This window comes from Mesoplodon densirostris, chromosome 6 (assembly GCF_025265405.1).
Source record: "Mesoplodon densirostris isolate mMesDen1 chromosome 6, mMesDen1 primary haplotype, whole genome shotgun sequence".
NCBI classification, from domain to species: domain Eukaryota; kingdom Metazoa; phylum Chordata; class Mammalia; order Artiodactyla; family Ziphiidae; genus Mesoplodon; species Mesoplodon densirostris.
This window is the reverse complement of record NC_082666.1, coordinates 36,896,461-36,911,103: the sequence shown is the minus strand read 5'-3', so window position 1 is coordinate 36,911,103 and position 14,643 is coordinate 36,896,461. Positions and strand designations below refer to the sequence as shown.

Below are 14,643 nucleotides of genomic sequence, written 5' to 3'. Positions count from 1 at the left end.
ATTGGAATCACCATTGGAAGTATATTCCACTTACAGGTTAATTGGTGGAGGATTGATATCTTTTCACGTTTCAATCTTTCCATTCAAGGATGTGGCATTTTCTCTTTATTGTTTTATTTTATGTCCTTCTGGGGGAAAAAAATCGTCTTGTAAGTTTTGGACATTTCTAGTTACATTTATTGCTAGGTATCTGAAGTTTGTTCATGGTTTCTTCTCTTGTGAATAGAAATCTTTCAATTTTTCTATTATATTTTATTTGTGGTTTTAGTTTATTTGTGTCAGCAGGCCTGTGTTCATTGTGGGGTCTCAAAGGGAGGATCTATTTCCTTGCTCTTTCCAGTTTCTAGCCCCTGCCTACATTCCTTGGCTTGTGGCCCCATCCTCCATCTTTAAAGCTCATCAGTTCAACCTTAAGTTCTCTCTGGCCCTGATTTTCTTGTCTCCCTCTTTTAAACACCCTTGTCACTGCATTGGGCCCATCTGGATAATCCAGGATAATCTCCCTATTGTAATCACATTTGCAAAGTCTTTATGCCATGTAAGGTAACATGGTTACAGATTCCAGGGACTAGGATGTGAACATCTTTGAAGGGACCATTATTCAGCCTACCATACTTGTGCTTACAGATATGTAGAAAACGATTAGTTTTTCTATATTCTTGTCTTTGGGTGCATTTTGCCAAACTTCTATTATTTTTCTGTCATTTTCAAACAATTGCATATTTGTTTTTCAGTTTTTTTTAAAATTTACTGTCAGTTGCATAATTTGTTCCCTTTCTTTCTGGTATTTATAGCTCATTTTTTTCCTTGCCTTGTTCTGCATTGTCTAGAATCTCCTGACTAATGCTAAATAATAGCTGTGAAACCATGCATCCTTGGATTGTTCTTAACTTTATTAGAAATTGTTTTACCACTGAGTGTGGTGGTTTCTAATAAACCTTCTTTTAAATCAAGGAGTTTTTATCAAATTAAATCCTAGGTTGCTAAGATTTTTAGGCAGGAATGTACATTAGATGTATTAACCATTGTGCTTATAAAAGTGACCATATGTTTTTTCTCTTTCAATCTATTAATAGCTTTCCTAGTAATGATCATCTCTGTATTCCTGGGGTAAATCTCCCTTGTTTATACTGTATTGTTCTTTGAATGTACTGCTGACTTCTATTTGTTAATATTTTATTTTTGTATTTATATTAATAAGTGAATTTGGCATAGTGTGTTTAGTAATTTGTTGTGCTGTCCTTGTACACATTGGACATTGTGGATTATCCAGTCATACTGAGTGAATTGGGAAATTTTCTACCTTTTTGTATGGTCTGGAACTGTTTAAATACTACTGAAGTTACATGCTTTTTGAAAGTTTCATAAATGTGAGTTTCCTTGGGCCACTACTACTTATCTCTAAAACCATCTTCCTTACCTTCCTTAAAGGTTGCTTTATCCTGAATCATCCATACTTTATCCCTTACTCTGTCTTACAGCATTTGAAGAATAGCTTGTGACCTGTGGAACAGGTTTTCTCTGGGCAAAGCTGCCCCATCCATAAAGAGGGGTCACATCTATCAACTAGGCTTCATTCATAGGAGCCTGTCGGTCCAGGGGCTTACACAATAAAGGTTTGGCTCCCATGAGATTTTCTTTTTTTTTCACGTGCTTTGGGAGTTCTTTATCACTTATTAATCATCACAGTGTTCCTATGAAACTTCTTAGCAAGTCTGATGTATTATTTTCAGTTTAAGGACAGGAATCATCATTGAAGGAAATAACCTTTGATACCAGAGTTTTGAATAACCAGTCGTTAAAAAAAATTTTTTTTAATTGAAGTATAGTTGAATTACAGTGTGGTTTGAATAACTAGTCTTTATTTTAAAAAGCTTGGGGGATGTGCCTCTGTATTATATGGTACAGTACTGAACTGTCTTTTGGATTCATTACCATGAAATTGAGCAGAGACCACTGAATGCTTCTTTGATCATAAGAGATGAGGAAGACCAAACCGAGAGGGACCACTCCCCCCTTTTCATCATGAAAAGCCTGACTGCTTGAGGTAGCCTTTTTCATTTCCTCAAGGAGTAATTCTCAGTTCTCTGCCGAAATGTTACTCTCAGCTCAGAATTTCAAACTGATGGTTGTTTGTCTAAATGAGGTTGTCCAAGGCCAGGACAATGAGTTGCTGTTTTAGCTTACTAAACCAAGGGAATTTGCAGTGGATCGACTTAAATAATTTTTTAGGAAGGATTCTCTGACTGGGTATCTTTTGATCTTAAATCTTTCATCAGGACTGTGTTTATATAAATATAAAAATGGTGTTTCTTGGACTGCTACCACTGATTTCTAAATTAAAATACTGCTGAAGTCATCCTCTGTAAATGCTTATCCTTGGAATATTGTTCAATTAAAAGGTAGTATTTTGGTATAAGGTGTAAGTTGATTTCTCATTCTTTTCCCCTTGCAGTAAAGCAGACCATCAGTAACATTTCAATATTTAATGAAACCTGCTTGAGATGGAGAAGTATGAAGACAGCTGATATAGAGGAGATGTATTTAGTAAGTTACTGAAAGTTACTTTGTTTATAGGTGTTTGTCTTGTGTGGGAGGTTCAAAAAATATCAACAAACCAAAAAAACTACATATATAGCTGCCATTATCAGTGGAAGATTTATAGTGACAATTGCAGTAAGAAACAAGAAAGTGGGAACTTCTGCTGCATATTTGAAGACAGAGACCTTGGGGATTGATGAGAAAATCATGAGAGGTTCTTTGTGCAACATAGCCTGATGCAGAGCTGATGTTCAGGCAGTGTCATGGAAGGAAGCCAGTGGCTTTTGCAAGTGTGTGTCTCTCCACACCAGTGCCTCTGGTCAGGGTCTGAATGTGTTGCCTGGAGAGTCAAGGGGAACTTCTAAAGCTAGATATGGTTGTGAGTAAGAAAGGTAAAGACCATGGGATGAGCTGCTACTAGGAGCAATTAAGTAGGAAGAAAAGTGCATCTATTGGCCCAGGTGCTGGCATGTTACAGTAAGGTGCAGGGAATGTCAGAAGGGGGCGGGCAGAGGAGAAAAACTCTTCCCAGGTTTTACCAAACCGACTAGGATTACCCTAATGCAGCAGTCCCCATTCTTTTCGGCACCAGGGACCGGTTTCATGGAAGACAATTTTTCTACCGCCAGGGGGCGGGATGATGGGTCAGGCGGTAATGCGAGCGATGGGGAGCAGCAGACAAAGCTTCACTCCGTCCACCACTCCCCTCATGCTGTGTGGCCTGGTTCCTAACAGGCTGTGGACTGGTACCAGTCTGCGGTCTGGGGGTTGGGGACCCCTATCCTAATGCACGTTCTGCCCTGGGAGAAGCCTTAGTTCAGATTCTGAATTTTCTTTCTAGGAAATTGTTCTTTGGTTTTGCTCCTGTGGTTTAGCCAACAGACTTTCACATTGGGCATGTGCCGTTATATGTGTGAGAACAAGAAAGAGAAAGTTGTCAGTGTTGGGGCCTCGAGTTTTTGTGCATTTTGATTTAAAAATATGTTTATGATACTGATAATATTGTAATTACAATATTTATGGTATTAAAACTCTAATATTTGCTTTCTGCTGTATTTCACTTTCTGAAGGAACTTTAGAATCAAGAGTAACAGAGTGTGAGAGAAAGGGTAGATATCCAGGCATTCAGAGCCTTTCAAGCTAGCAATTCACCTGGTGAACTTTTCTATGTTTTAGTTCCACATTTGGGGCCAGAGATGGTATCAGAAGGAATTTGCCCAGGAAATGGTCTTTAATATCACTGCCAGCAGCCAGGCTCCTGAGACGTGTTTGGACCTGAGGCCAGGTACCAACTACAGTGTCAGCATACAGGCTTTGTCTTCTGAACTTCCTGCGGTCATCTCCCTGACAACGCAGATAACAGGTAAATCTTGAATAACAGCATTTGGATGAAGGAAGTCACCGCAGAGCTGTATAGGCTCAAATAAAGAGGCACACTATTACTTTCTATCTTTATATAATGAACTTAAAGAGAAAGAGGAAGAAGGATGTGAAATTGGAGAGGGGAACTAAGGGGACTGCAGCCTGAACTGCAATGTTTTATTTCTTAAAAAGTTACCTGAAACAAAATAGGAACATTGAAGAAATCTGGGTAGTGTGTACCTGAGTGTTGGTTAAATTCCTTCTGGATATTTGAAATATTTAAAATATTTCATACTTAAAAAGAATTTTTCCTATTACTCTTTCTTTCTCAGTAACATATTTAGTTCTTATTCTGTTACAAGTACCTTAAGAGTAGGTTACTCTCAGGGAAAAATGACTGGGAGTCCCACTCTAGTCCCCTAGAAGATCACTTTCCACTCATTTTCTCATGTCTCCTCAAATCTGTGATGCTCACTCCATCCCCCAACACACACACTCTGAGCTAATATTCCGACTATTAGCTTCTTGTTTCTTATTTCACTGAGGAATTAGAAGTATTCAGGTGAGGGGGTGGTGGTGGGATGAATTGGGAGACTGAGATTGACATATATACACTAATATGTATAAAATAGATAACTAATAAGAACCTGCTGTATAAAAATAAATAAAAATCAATCAATCAATAAATAAAATTTAAAAAAAAAAGGAATCAGGTGAGGACTTTCCACTCCCAAATCTCCCATTGTTGCCTTCATGCAGAACCTATATTTTATCTTCTCTCTTGTCCCCACTCCTAAGGCGAATCCTCCCTCAACCCGTCATCCCTTCTTGCCTCATCCTCAATTCCCTCCAGTAAAGAATTAGTCCCGGGCTTCCCTGGTGGCGCAGTGGTTGAGAGTCTGCCTGCCAATGCAGGGGACACGGGTTCGTGCCCCGGTCCGGGAAGATCCCACATGCCGCGGAGCGGCTGGGCCCGTGAGCCATGGCCGCCGGGCCTGCGCGTCCGGAGCCTGTGCTCCGCAACGGGAGAGGCCACAACAGTGAGAGGCCCGCGTACCGAAAAAAAAAAAAAAAAAAAAAAGAATTAGTCCCGGGCTTCCCTGGTGGCACAGTGGTAGAGAGTCCGCCTGCCGATGCAGGGGACACGGGTTCATGCCCTGGTCCAGGAGGATCCCACATGCCGCGGAGTGGCTGGGCCCGTGAGCCATGGCTGCTGAGCCTGCGCGTCCGGAGCCTGTGCTCCGCAACGGGAGAGGCCACAACAGTGAGAGGCCCGCGTACCGAAAAAAAAAGAATTAGTCCCGGGCTTCCCTGGCGGCACAGTGGTAGAGAGTCCGCCTGCCGATGCAGGGGACACGGGTTCATGCCCTGGTCCAGGAGGATCCCACATGCCGCGGAGTGGCTGGGCCCGTGAGCCATGGCTGCTGAGCCTGCGCGTCCGGAGCCTGTGCTCCGCAACGGGAAAAGCCACAACAGTGAGAGGCCCGAGTACCGCAAAAAAAAAAAAAAAAAAAAAAAGAATTAGTCCCAACACTGCACAAGCATGTTGTAATATCTCATTTTTAAATGAAAACATAGAAAAGATAAACACACTTCTTTTGATCCCATATTCCCTCCAGCTACTCTGCCTTCTCTCAGCCCCTCTTTACAGTAAAACTCCTTGAAAGAATGTTGTGTAGGCTCCACATCATTACCTCCTCTTCTTTCTTTAACTGGTTCCAGTCCAGAGGCATTTGTCCTCAATGCTTTACTGGAAGTGTCTCCATCTTGCAAAACCCACTGCCCAATTTTGTTCTTATATGATTTTCTCTACAGCATTTGGCATTCCATCCTTGAAACACCTTTTCTCTTGGCTTTTGGATCCTTCTACCTTGCTGGCTGTTCCTTCTCAGTTTTTTTTCCACTAGGTCCATCTATTGGGTTGGCCAAAAATATCGTTCAGGTTTTGCCATAAGAGCTTCCAAAGAACCCAAATGAACTTTTTGGCCAACCGAATACTTTTATTGATGCCCCTCCCCTCGCCTTCTTCTATTCCTTTTTCTTCGTTATTTACTCTTTCTGCCTAGGCGATCTCTACCAGTCTCATGGCTATAAACATTACCTATGTGCTGAGCATTCCCAAATATGTATCCTAGTCCCAATCTCTCCTCTGAGCTCCAGACTCATGTGTCCACCTGTGTCCTAAACATATCCTATTGAACATCTAATAGGCAAACCCAGTAGAACTTTTGATTTCTCACCTCTTCCCTCACCCCCAAATCCATTTCCACCCAGGCTTCTCTATCTCAGTTATTGGCATTCCTATTCACCAACTGCTCAGGCCAGAAAGGAATCATAATTGATTCTATCTCTCCCCCCATTTCTAGTCCATCAGCAAGCTGGCTTGTTTCTGAAATAAACGTTCTGAATCCAACCACTTCTCCCCACCTTTGCCTTTACCACTAGCAACCTAATCCAAGACAGCAACTTCTTGCTTGGACTCCTGCAATAGCATTCTAACTCTTCTCCCTGTTTTCACAGTTGCCTATCACCTGCTGCCCTAAGTCTTAATCTTCACCATTACTTTAAAAAATCACTCAACGTGTCATATTGAATGAAGTAAGTCAGACAGAGAAAGTCAAATATCATGATATTGCTTATATGAGGAATCTAAAAAAATGGTACAAATGCACTTATTAACAAAACAGAGTCACAGATGTAAAAAACAAACTCATGGTTACCAGGGGAAAACGAAGGGAGGGATAAATTGGGAGATTGGGATTGACATATACACACTACTATATATAAAATAGATAACTAATAAGGACCTACTGTATAGCACAGGGAGCTCTACTCAATACTCTAATGACCTATATGGGAAAAGAATCTAAAAAAGAGTGGATGTATATATATGTATAACTGATTCACTTTGCTGTACAACTGAAACTAACACAACATTATAAATCAACTCTACTCCAATAAAAATTAATTTAAAAATGCATATAAGAACATGTCATCCCCAGCTCAAAACGGTCCTATGAGTTTGCATTAGTGTTCTAACGGAATCCACGTTCCTTACCATGGAACATGGAGTCTGGCCCCTGCCTACCTCATTGACCTCATCTCCCTCTGCCCTCTTTCCTTCTCACTAAGCAGCAGCATCCTTCCTTGTTATTTCTCAAACGGGTCAAACTTGTTCTTGCATCCAGGTCTTTCCATTTGCTGGTTAATCTCTGTGGGACACTCTCTCCACATGGCTTCTTTATAATCACTCAGGTTTCTGCTCAAGTGCCATTACCTAGAGAGCCTCTCCCTGCCCATCCTTTCAAAAATCATCTCCCATTGCCACCCCATCACTCTATCCATTTCCTCTGCTTGAATTTCTTCATAGAACTCATTTTCAGGACTCGTATTTTAAAATTTACTTGTTTATTTTCTTTTCCCCTACTAAAATAGGAACTCTTTGAAGACAGAGACTTTTGTCTGTGTGTTCTACATTGAATCCCCAACACATAAGGACAGTGTGAGAACACATAAGGACAATGATAGCACAACAAAAGAATATTTTTGTAATGAATGCATACGAGGGCTAACCCCCAAATGGCCAGCAGGTGGTATTGGCATTGAAGAAATGCCTGGTTAGTTAATAAAGGTTTTAGACCAAAAAGAATTCACCAACTTTGGGGCTGGAAAGAGATGTTCAATTTGGGCATTTTTTCCCATGGTGATTTATCAAAATGGATAGCTATTCAGTCTCCTACTCTTTGGTCCTTCTCATGTTTTGATGGTTTGCATTGCTGATTCACATTAGCATTTCATATTTTTTTGAGCTGGGGAGAGGGTGTTTCATCTTGATGAGACACTTACTTCTACCTTGTTTTTGTTTTGTTTTTGCGGTACACGGGCCTCTCACTGTTGTGGCCTTTCCCATTGCGGAGCACAGGCTCCGGACGCACAGGCTCAGCGGCCATAGCTCAGGGGCCCAGCCGCTCCGCGGCATGTGGGATCCTCCCGGACTGGGGCACGAACCCATGTCCGCTGCATCGGCAGACAGACTCTCAACCACTGTGCCACCAGGGAAGCCCTTCTACCTTGTTTTGTACGCTAAATATTGCCCTGTAGCTCAAGCACCCTGTGTCTGTGTTCATGGCCACCAGGGGACACTGTTGAGCTGTTTAAGTTCATTGAAACCATGACTGCATATTTTTCACTCTAAAGAATTAGCAATTTTTTAAAAGTGTGAAAATTCACATTGTTAAGATCTTATGAAAGAGTAACTAAACAAATAAAATAAGAACAAACCCCAAGCCCTCTCTTTAATAAGAGAACCATATACTGATGTGAAGAGGTATGCCTGTTTGCCTAAGATGTGGCTTTGTTTCAGCAAAATTGTGAACTTTTGAATTTTACCAGAAATGTGAGGCAAGGGGTTTGGACGTGGAATACGCAGCAGCTGATTTCCCAGAAGAAAAGTGAATGGAATTTCCCTTCTGAGTGTCTTACATTAAGCTAAATCTTACGGATGGGAACAGGATGAAAATGAGCGCTTTAAATATATTGCTGACCTCAGAGGAGAGTGAAAGCTTTTGGAATGTTGAAGGACAGAGGCAAGTGTTGTAGTGGCAATGGAAGAGGGTGCTGGTGAGAAAGGTGGTGAGATGGAGGGCTATCACAGTGCTTCTGACTCATGGCCCACGTGCTTCCGCAGCAGCCCATTGATGGGAATTCATCAGAATAGTGCCACCATTTATACACCCTTATGTAAGAACAAACTTTCATCCTTGATGTAAACCCAAAGGGTCAGAAGAGCTGCCCCACACTGGTTATGCTACTTTCTAGCCAAGTCAAAAAGCTTGTAGGCAAAATTTTCTTCTCATAGAGAGAGGGAGAGAACCAGAGAGGGGAAAGTGGGGGGAGGGAGAGAAAGAGAGAAAGAGAGAGAAAGCAAGTGCCTGCAGGAATGTAAAGATAAACCACTTGTTCCACGCGATGTGGTGATCATTTGTGGTTGAATGTTTATTATGGAACCAAGAATGCTGGAAGAGAAAAGGGAAACGAATATGTAAAGGAAATCATTCCTTCCCAAGTCCACCTTCAACACCAAGGCTGGCAACGTACACAGGAACTTTCCCATCTCTACCTGCATTCGTAATAAGAAAAACAATGTACTTTTTCAGATGTTCAGGAAAGCCACTGAAAACACAGGTATGTCCCAAGCGTTCTCAGGCTATCCCTCTAACAGAGAGGTCCAGTCAGGATAGCTGTAATTCCTCCTACAGGGCTGGGGACCACTGCCCCCTCCTCTGACCCCTCCTCTCTTACTGTTAAGTGTCCTTAGGAAGGACCATGCAGGACCAGGTGTCTTGATGTTCTTCTGCTGTGAGCTTCTCTTCCACAAACCATCCAAGGACTGTGCACTCCTGTGTCCTCAGTGAGGACCTTGTCTTCTCAGGCTGGTTCCAGGGTACCACACTTATTCCTGCTGTTTCCCCTGGGTAGGAACTGCCCCGGAGGTTAGGAGAGGAGCTGGCCTTCATCCCAACTGTTTTTCTTCCTCCAGGCTCTCTCTAAGGCTTTCACGGACACAGGTTCTTTGACATCTGAGGACCTAATGTTAGGTCAGGCCAGGAGGGAGGCACACATGTCCTTCCATACCTCCATGGGCCACCTGTTCCTCTCATGCCCAGAAATCTCTCAGCTACTTTCCAGCTTCAAATCAAAACCTAGCCTCTCAAGGAAATGGCTATATGGGGATGGATATCTCCCCACTCTTCTCACTGAAAACATCTGCATCCCTGCTGAGGCCCCACTGAGACAAGATGGTACACCACAGAGGAAAATGGGCTGGATGTGTTATGTTCCTATATTAATGCTAGCTTTTTACAAAATATGGATGGGAAAGTTTCTTTATATCAGAAGCCTAAAAAACAGTGTTTCTCTGTGTTATAGAAGTGGGGGAAGGGTATACTGCAACTTAACAATTTAATTCAGTGAATACCTATTGATTGGTTATGTACAAAGACCAGTGCCAAGTGCTGAAGGGGAGATAAAGATAAAAAGAAGATTGTTCCTTCTTCCTGGGAAGCCAAGTCTCATAACCTTATTGATGGGGAAGATGCAGCTCACCTTGCGATATCTGATGACTTATGGTGTAAGCTCCCTTTGCTCTATTGCCATCAATTTCAATTTATCATGCCTTGAGTGGGGGCTGTGGTCCAGTTGGGGAGATGCTGAGGATTAGAAAAGAACCATTAGGTGTCTTTATTTTTATATATTTATTTATATGTATTAGTTCCTTGTGTTTACTTGAAGTTTATAGCATAAGGTTGCGACCTTTGTTTAGATTTGGTGCAGATAAAATTTTCTTTTACTTTTTTTTTTGGTTCATTTTAATGGGTTTTAGAGGAATTTTAACACATTTGCACTTCTGTTACCTCCTTCCTCTCATTGATTTTAATAGCTTGCCTACATTAATGGTTTTAATCTTTTGTTATACATATTACACCCCCAGGTTATTTACTCTTTAATTTTCTTGTCAATATTCTTTTTGACATTTAGACATTTTAAGTTTTCATGTAATCAATTCTATTGATTCTTTTATAGTTTCTCCCTCTGGTCATGCCAAGAAAAGCCTTCCCCACCCTGAAAATCAGATCAATAATTTTTATTCTCTACTATTTTCAAATGCTTCTTAATGGTTTTGCTTTTCACATTGAAGGTTAGACCCATTTGGAATTTGTTTAGATGCGTGTATAAGGCTAAATTTACATGGTAATTTTTTTCCCCCAGATGATAAGCCAGTTTCCCCATCACCTTTGGAATGACTGTCCAGGCCACACACTATATTCTCATTTATTTATTTGGGTCTCTTTCTCGATTGTCTAGCTTCTTCCATTGCTTTGCCTGTCCTGTGCTTGTACCTTCCTATTTCAGTTATTGTAAATTTATAATATATTTAATATTTTGTAGGACAAGTCCTGCTTCATTGCTTTTTTCCTGACTCTTCAAAGTTTTCTCAGATGGTAGCCTCCATAATTTCCTTTGTCACTTGCTTCTAGTAGAGAATGGATACTGTTGACGCCTAGGGGTAGTAATGAGTATGTCTCCTCATCTCACATACTCAGGGGGAAAGAACTCCAGCCTAGACACGACCCATTTCTTGCCTTGGGTCTGATTTGGTTTAAATCAGTAATGAAGCCGATGGAAAGGAGAACAGGTCTGCCATAGACAGCAGGTTGGGGGATGGGAAACAGCACCTTGGAAAATATGGCTGGAAGTTAAGATTATTTAAACTCAAAACTGTGGCGAAGAACCAGCCTGATGAAATCCAGGCTTTCACATTCGAGAGAAAAGGCAGACTGTTTTTAAGGTGGGGAAGGCCTCGAGCAGGCAGACCAGAAAGCAGTCTAGAAGTCACGTGTTGATGGAATCAACTGCATGGTAGTGGCACATTTAGAATGGCAACAGTGATGCTGGGACTGACAAGGGGCAGCGTGGTACAGAACAAGCAGGCGATGGCCTTCCTGCCCCTGCTGTGGGCCCTCCTTCTCCAAGCTGGGCGAGCACTTTGTTCTGCTGTTCCTGGGGTGGGTGAGAAAACTGGTGGTTTTAAAAGGTTAGCCAAGAGATTAGAGGACCTAGAATTATTAATCTCAGAGAAGAGCAAACAGAGGAATAACGTGAGCTTAAGGAGAGTTCTCACACAGAAAAGAGTAAACAGTTAATCTCCCTCTGGGCTGAAAACAGGAAATGTGTGATAAAAACCACTTACTTTACTGTGAGGAAAAAACATCATGAATGAAAGGGCATTTCATTGATAGCCTGAAGGGCTGAGTGCAGAGATACAGTAAATCCCCTACATATGAACCTTCAAGTTGTGAGCTTTCAAGGATGAGAACGTGCATTCACATGTCCAATCATGTACGTTAGTTCACGTGTCTGGCATACATTGTCACATGCGTGCATCCTCTACAAGTGGTTGTGCTTTTGCGTACTTTACTGTGCAGAACTGTATAGAGTACAGTAGTACGGTATCTTTATTTCAAGCCCAGGATGACCAGAAGCAAGTGTAAAAGCCACGGTGATGTAACTGGTATTGCTAAGAAGCGCCAGGAATTGGAGGCCCAGAGAAAGGATGAAGAGAGACAAGAGGAAGAAGAAGTAACTGAAGAACTGAAGAGATTCACAACACAGGAAATGGCCAGGGGATTTCCTTTGTGTGAGGAGGCACTGTGAGTTTTTGAGGCACAGGACCCGGACGTAGAACGGTACACGAAGGTTGCAACAGCCGTTCAGGATGCAATCCAGTGCTACCGTGTCATCTATGATGAAAAAAAAGAGCTACTACCCAGACATCACTGGATCATTTTTTCAAGAGGGTAGATAGAATTGAATCCAGCAAGGAACCAGAACCTGTGCCATCCACGTCAGGCCTGAGTGAAACTGCACCTTGCCCTCCATCTCCTGTTGCTGACGATCCTTCAGCTCTACCATCTCCCACCTCCTCTCCCTCCTCCAGTCAGTAACTCTTCTTGCCTGTTCACTCGATGCCAGCCCCTGTATGCCAGCTGTTGTACTGTACTACTGTACTTTTCAAGGTACTGTACTGTAAGATTAAAAATGTTTTCTTTATTTTTGGTTTGTTTGTTTATGTATTATTTGTGTGAAAAGTATTATAAACCTATTACAGTACAGTACTATATAGCCGATTGTGTTAGTTGGGTGCCTAGGCTAACGTTATTGGACTTACGAACAAATTGGACTTAACAGAATCACTCTTGGAACGGAACTTGTTTGTACGCAGGGGACTTACTGTACTCAAATGCTCACATTTCCCTGGGGAACCTGGTGGGGGCTTTTTAAACTGCATTTTCCCCTCTCCCCATTACCGCTGCAGGAAGCTGGCCGTTGTCTTTCTCAGGGGTGTCAGTTATGGAATCTCTTACTGGACACCTCTTGGAAACAGCATAGACCTTCAACACCGTACCGTGAGGTCTTAACTGTAGGTGGGGGATTGTTCCCTAACAAACCCACGGATTTATGGAAAACCTAATTTGTGTGGCGTATCTGGGTGACTTTGGAAGAAATTCTAGACTTGGCACTGTTTAATAAGAGCTATAGGGGACTCTCACTCATCCACCTGGTCTTAGATGCCTGGGTTTCCCGGTGGTCGCCTTAGGCCCTCGTCTCTTCTCAGATGCATTTCTACCTTCCCCCATGGGCAGCCGTAGCCTCTTCTATTGATGACTGACTCCATATCACGATCACAGTTTGCTCCTAAGCTCTAGACCCGCATTTCTAACTGCCTGCTGGACGATTTCACAAGCACTTCAAACTTAACAGGTCTAGAAGTGAGCTGCGTCTGAACCTTCCCTGCAGACCTTGACGAATGACGTCACCACTGACTCAGTGGCCAAAACCAAAGCCCAGATTCCTTCCCCTCCCTTATCTTCCACCACCTTCTGTTCCGTCTCCGCCCCACGTGTCTCCTCCATCTGCCCCCTCTTCTCCCTTCCGAGGGCCATCACTCGCTTCAGACCTCAGGCACTTCTTACCTAGATTTTGGAGAACCTGTGCTTTTGCTCTTTTCCAATTCATCCTCCAACAGGCGGTCCAAATTGTATTTCTAAAATACACATCTGCTAAGCATCGTTAGGTGGCTTCTCATTATTTCTAGGACCTCAGATCTGACCTATACTCACATGTCTCACTCTATTGCCCACTTCTACCCAGCTGGGACTCAACCTTTCGGACACGCTGAACTCCTGCAGTTCTGTCTCAGCTCGCACTCTCTCTCACCTCCTGCCCCTGCGTCTGTTCCTGTATTTGATAGGCTCACCCCCCCTGCCCTTGGTGTTCTTCCTCTGCACTCCCACCACCCTCTTGTGGAACTTTCTCGTAGTTCCAAGCACTGCCTGTTTATAAGACTTTCTCCACTATTAGACTCTGAGCTCCTGGAAAGCAGAAACCATGTCTTCCATAGCTGTTTCTCCCAGCCTCACATAGAGGTGCATAGAGGTGGCTAATAAATATTTGTTGAAAGGCAGTGTATGAATAACATATTCAGTAGAGCTTTAAAAATTATCTAGGAAGGTCTAAGTTTTTATTTATTATAATTTGAATTGAGAATTTCCACCCCAAAGCTATTTTCTAATTGGGTAAATAGAGTCTTGAGTGTCTATTTTGGCCTCTTAGTCCTAATTTCACTGTGGCAGGATTCAGAGGAATTTCAGGGGAGGTGGTGTTCATATTTTATTCTTCTCTTTCTTCCTCCCTCCCTTTATAAATCTCATCCACTTGATAGCACTGTGGAGAAGATTAAATGAGATGAGGCATATATAGGACACATCTATATATGTGTTGTGTGCCCAACACATGTAAGCTGTGTTACTCACAAGGCAGAGTGGCAGCTGGTACATTTATACCATGATTATAACTCCCAGTTAGATGCTAGAACGCTGGTGCAAACCAATCAACCAACACTCTCCTCCCTGTGGAATATCTACTTGGGAAATCTGGTTGCTGGGGAGAGCAAGATAAGGGCAGACAGCTGTGCGATTATAAAGGATCTAGAAGTCTAGGGAATTCCCCGGTGGTCCAGAGGTTAGGACTCTGTGCTTTCACTGCCGAGGGCACAGGTTCGATCCCTGGTGGGGGAACTAAGATCCCACAAGCTGCATGGTGCAGCCAAAAAATATATGTATAATAGTAATGATAATAATAATAAATAAACTGTTCCTAAAGGATCTAGAAGTCTGATAA

General features: G+C 42.4%; 1 protein-coding gene across 1 annotated transcript in view; it reads left to right on the top strand.

The window, feature by feature from the left end:
• Positions 1-14,643, top strand: part of SUSD1 (sushi domain containing 1) — a 116,403-nt gene that overhangs the window by 80,108 nt on the left and 21,652 nt on the right. Inside the window, exons 11-12 of the mRNA XM_060101326.1 lie at positions 2,456-2,547; positions 3,718-3,904. Coding sequence (XP_059957309.1) covers positions 2,456-2,547; positions 3,718-3,904 — 279 coding nt within the window. The remainder of the gene's footprint in view (positions 1-2,455; positions 2,548-3,717; positions 3,905-14,643) is intronic.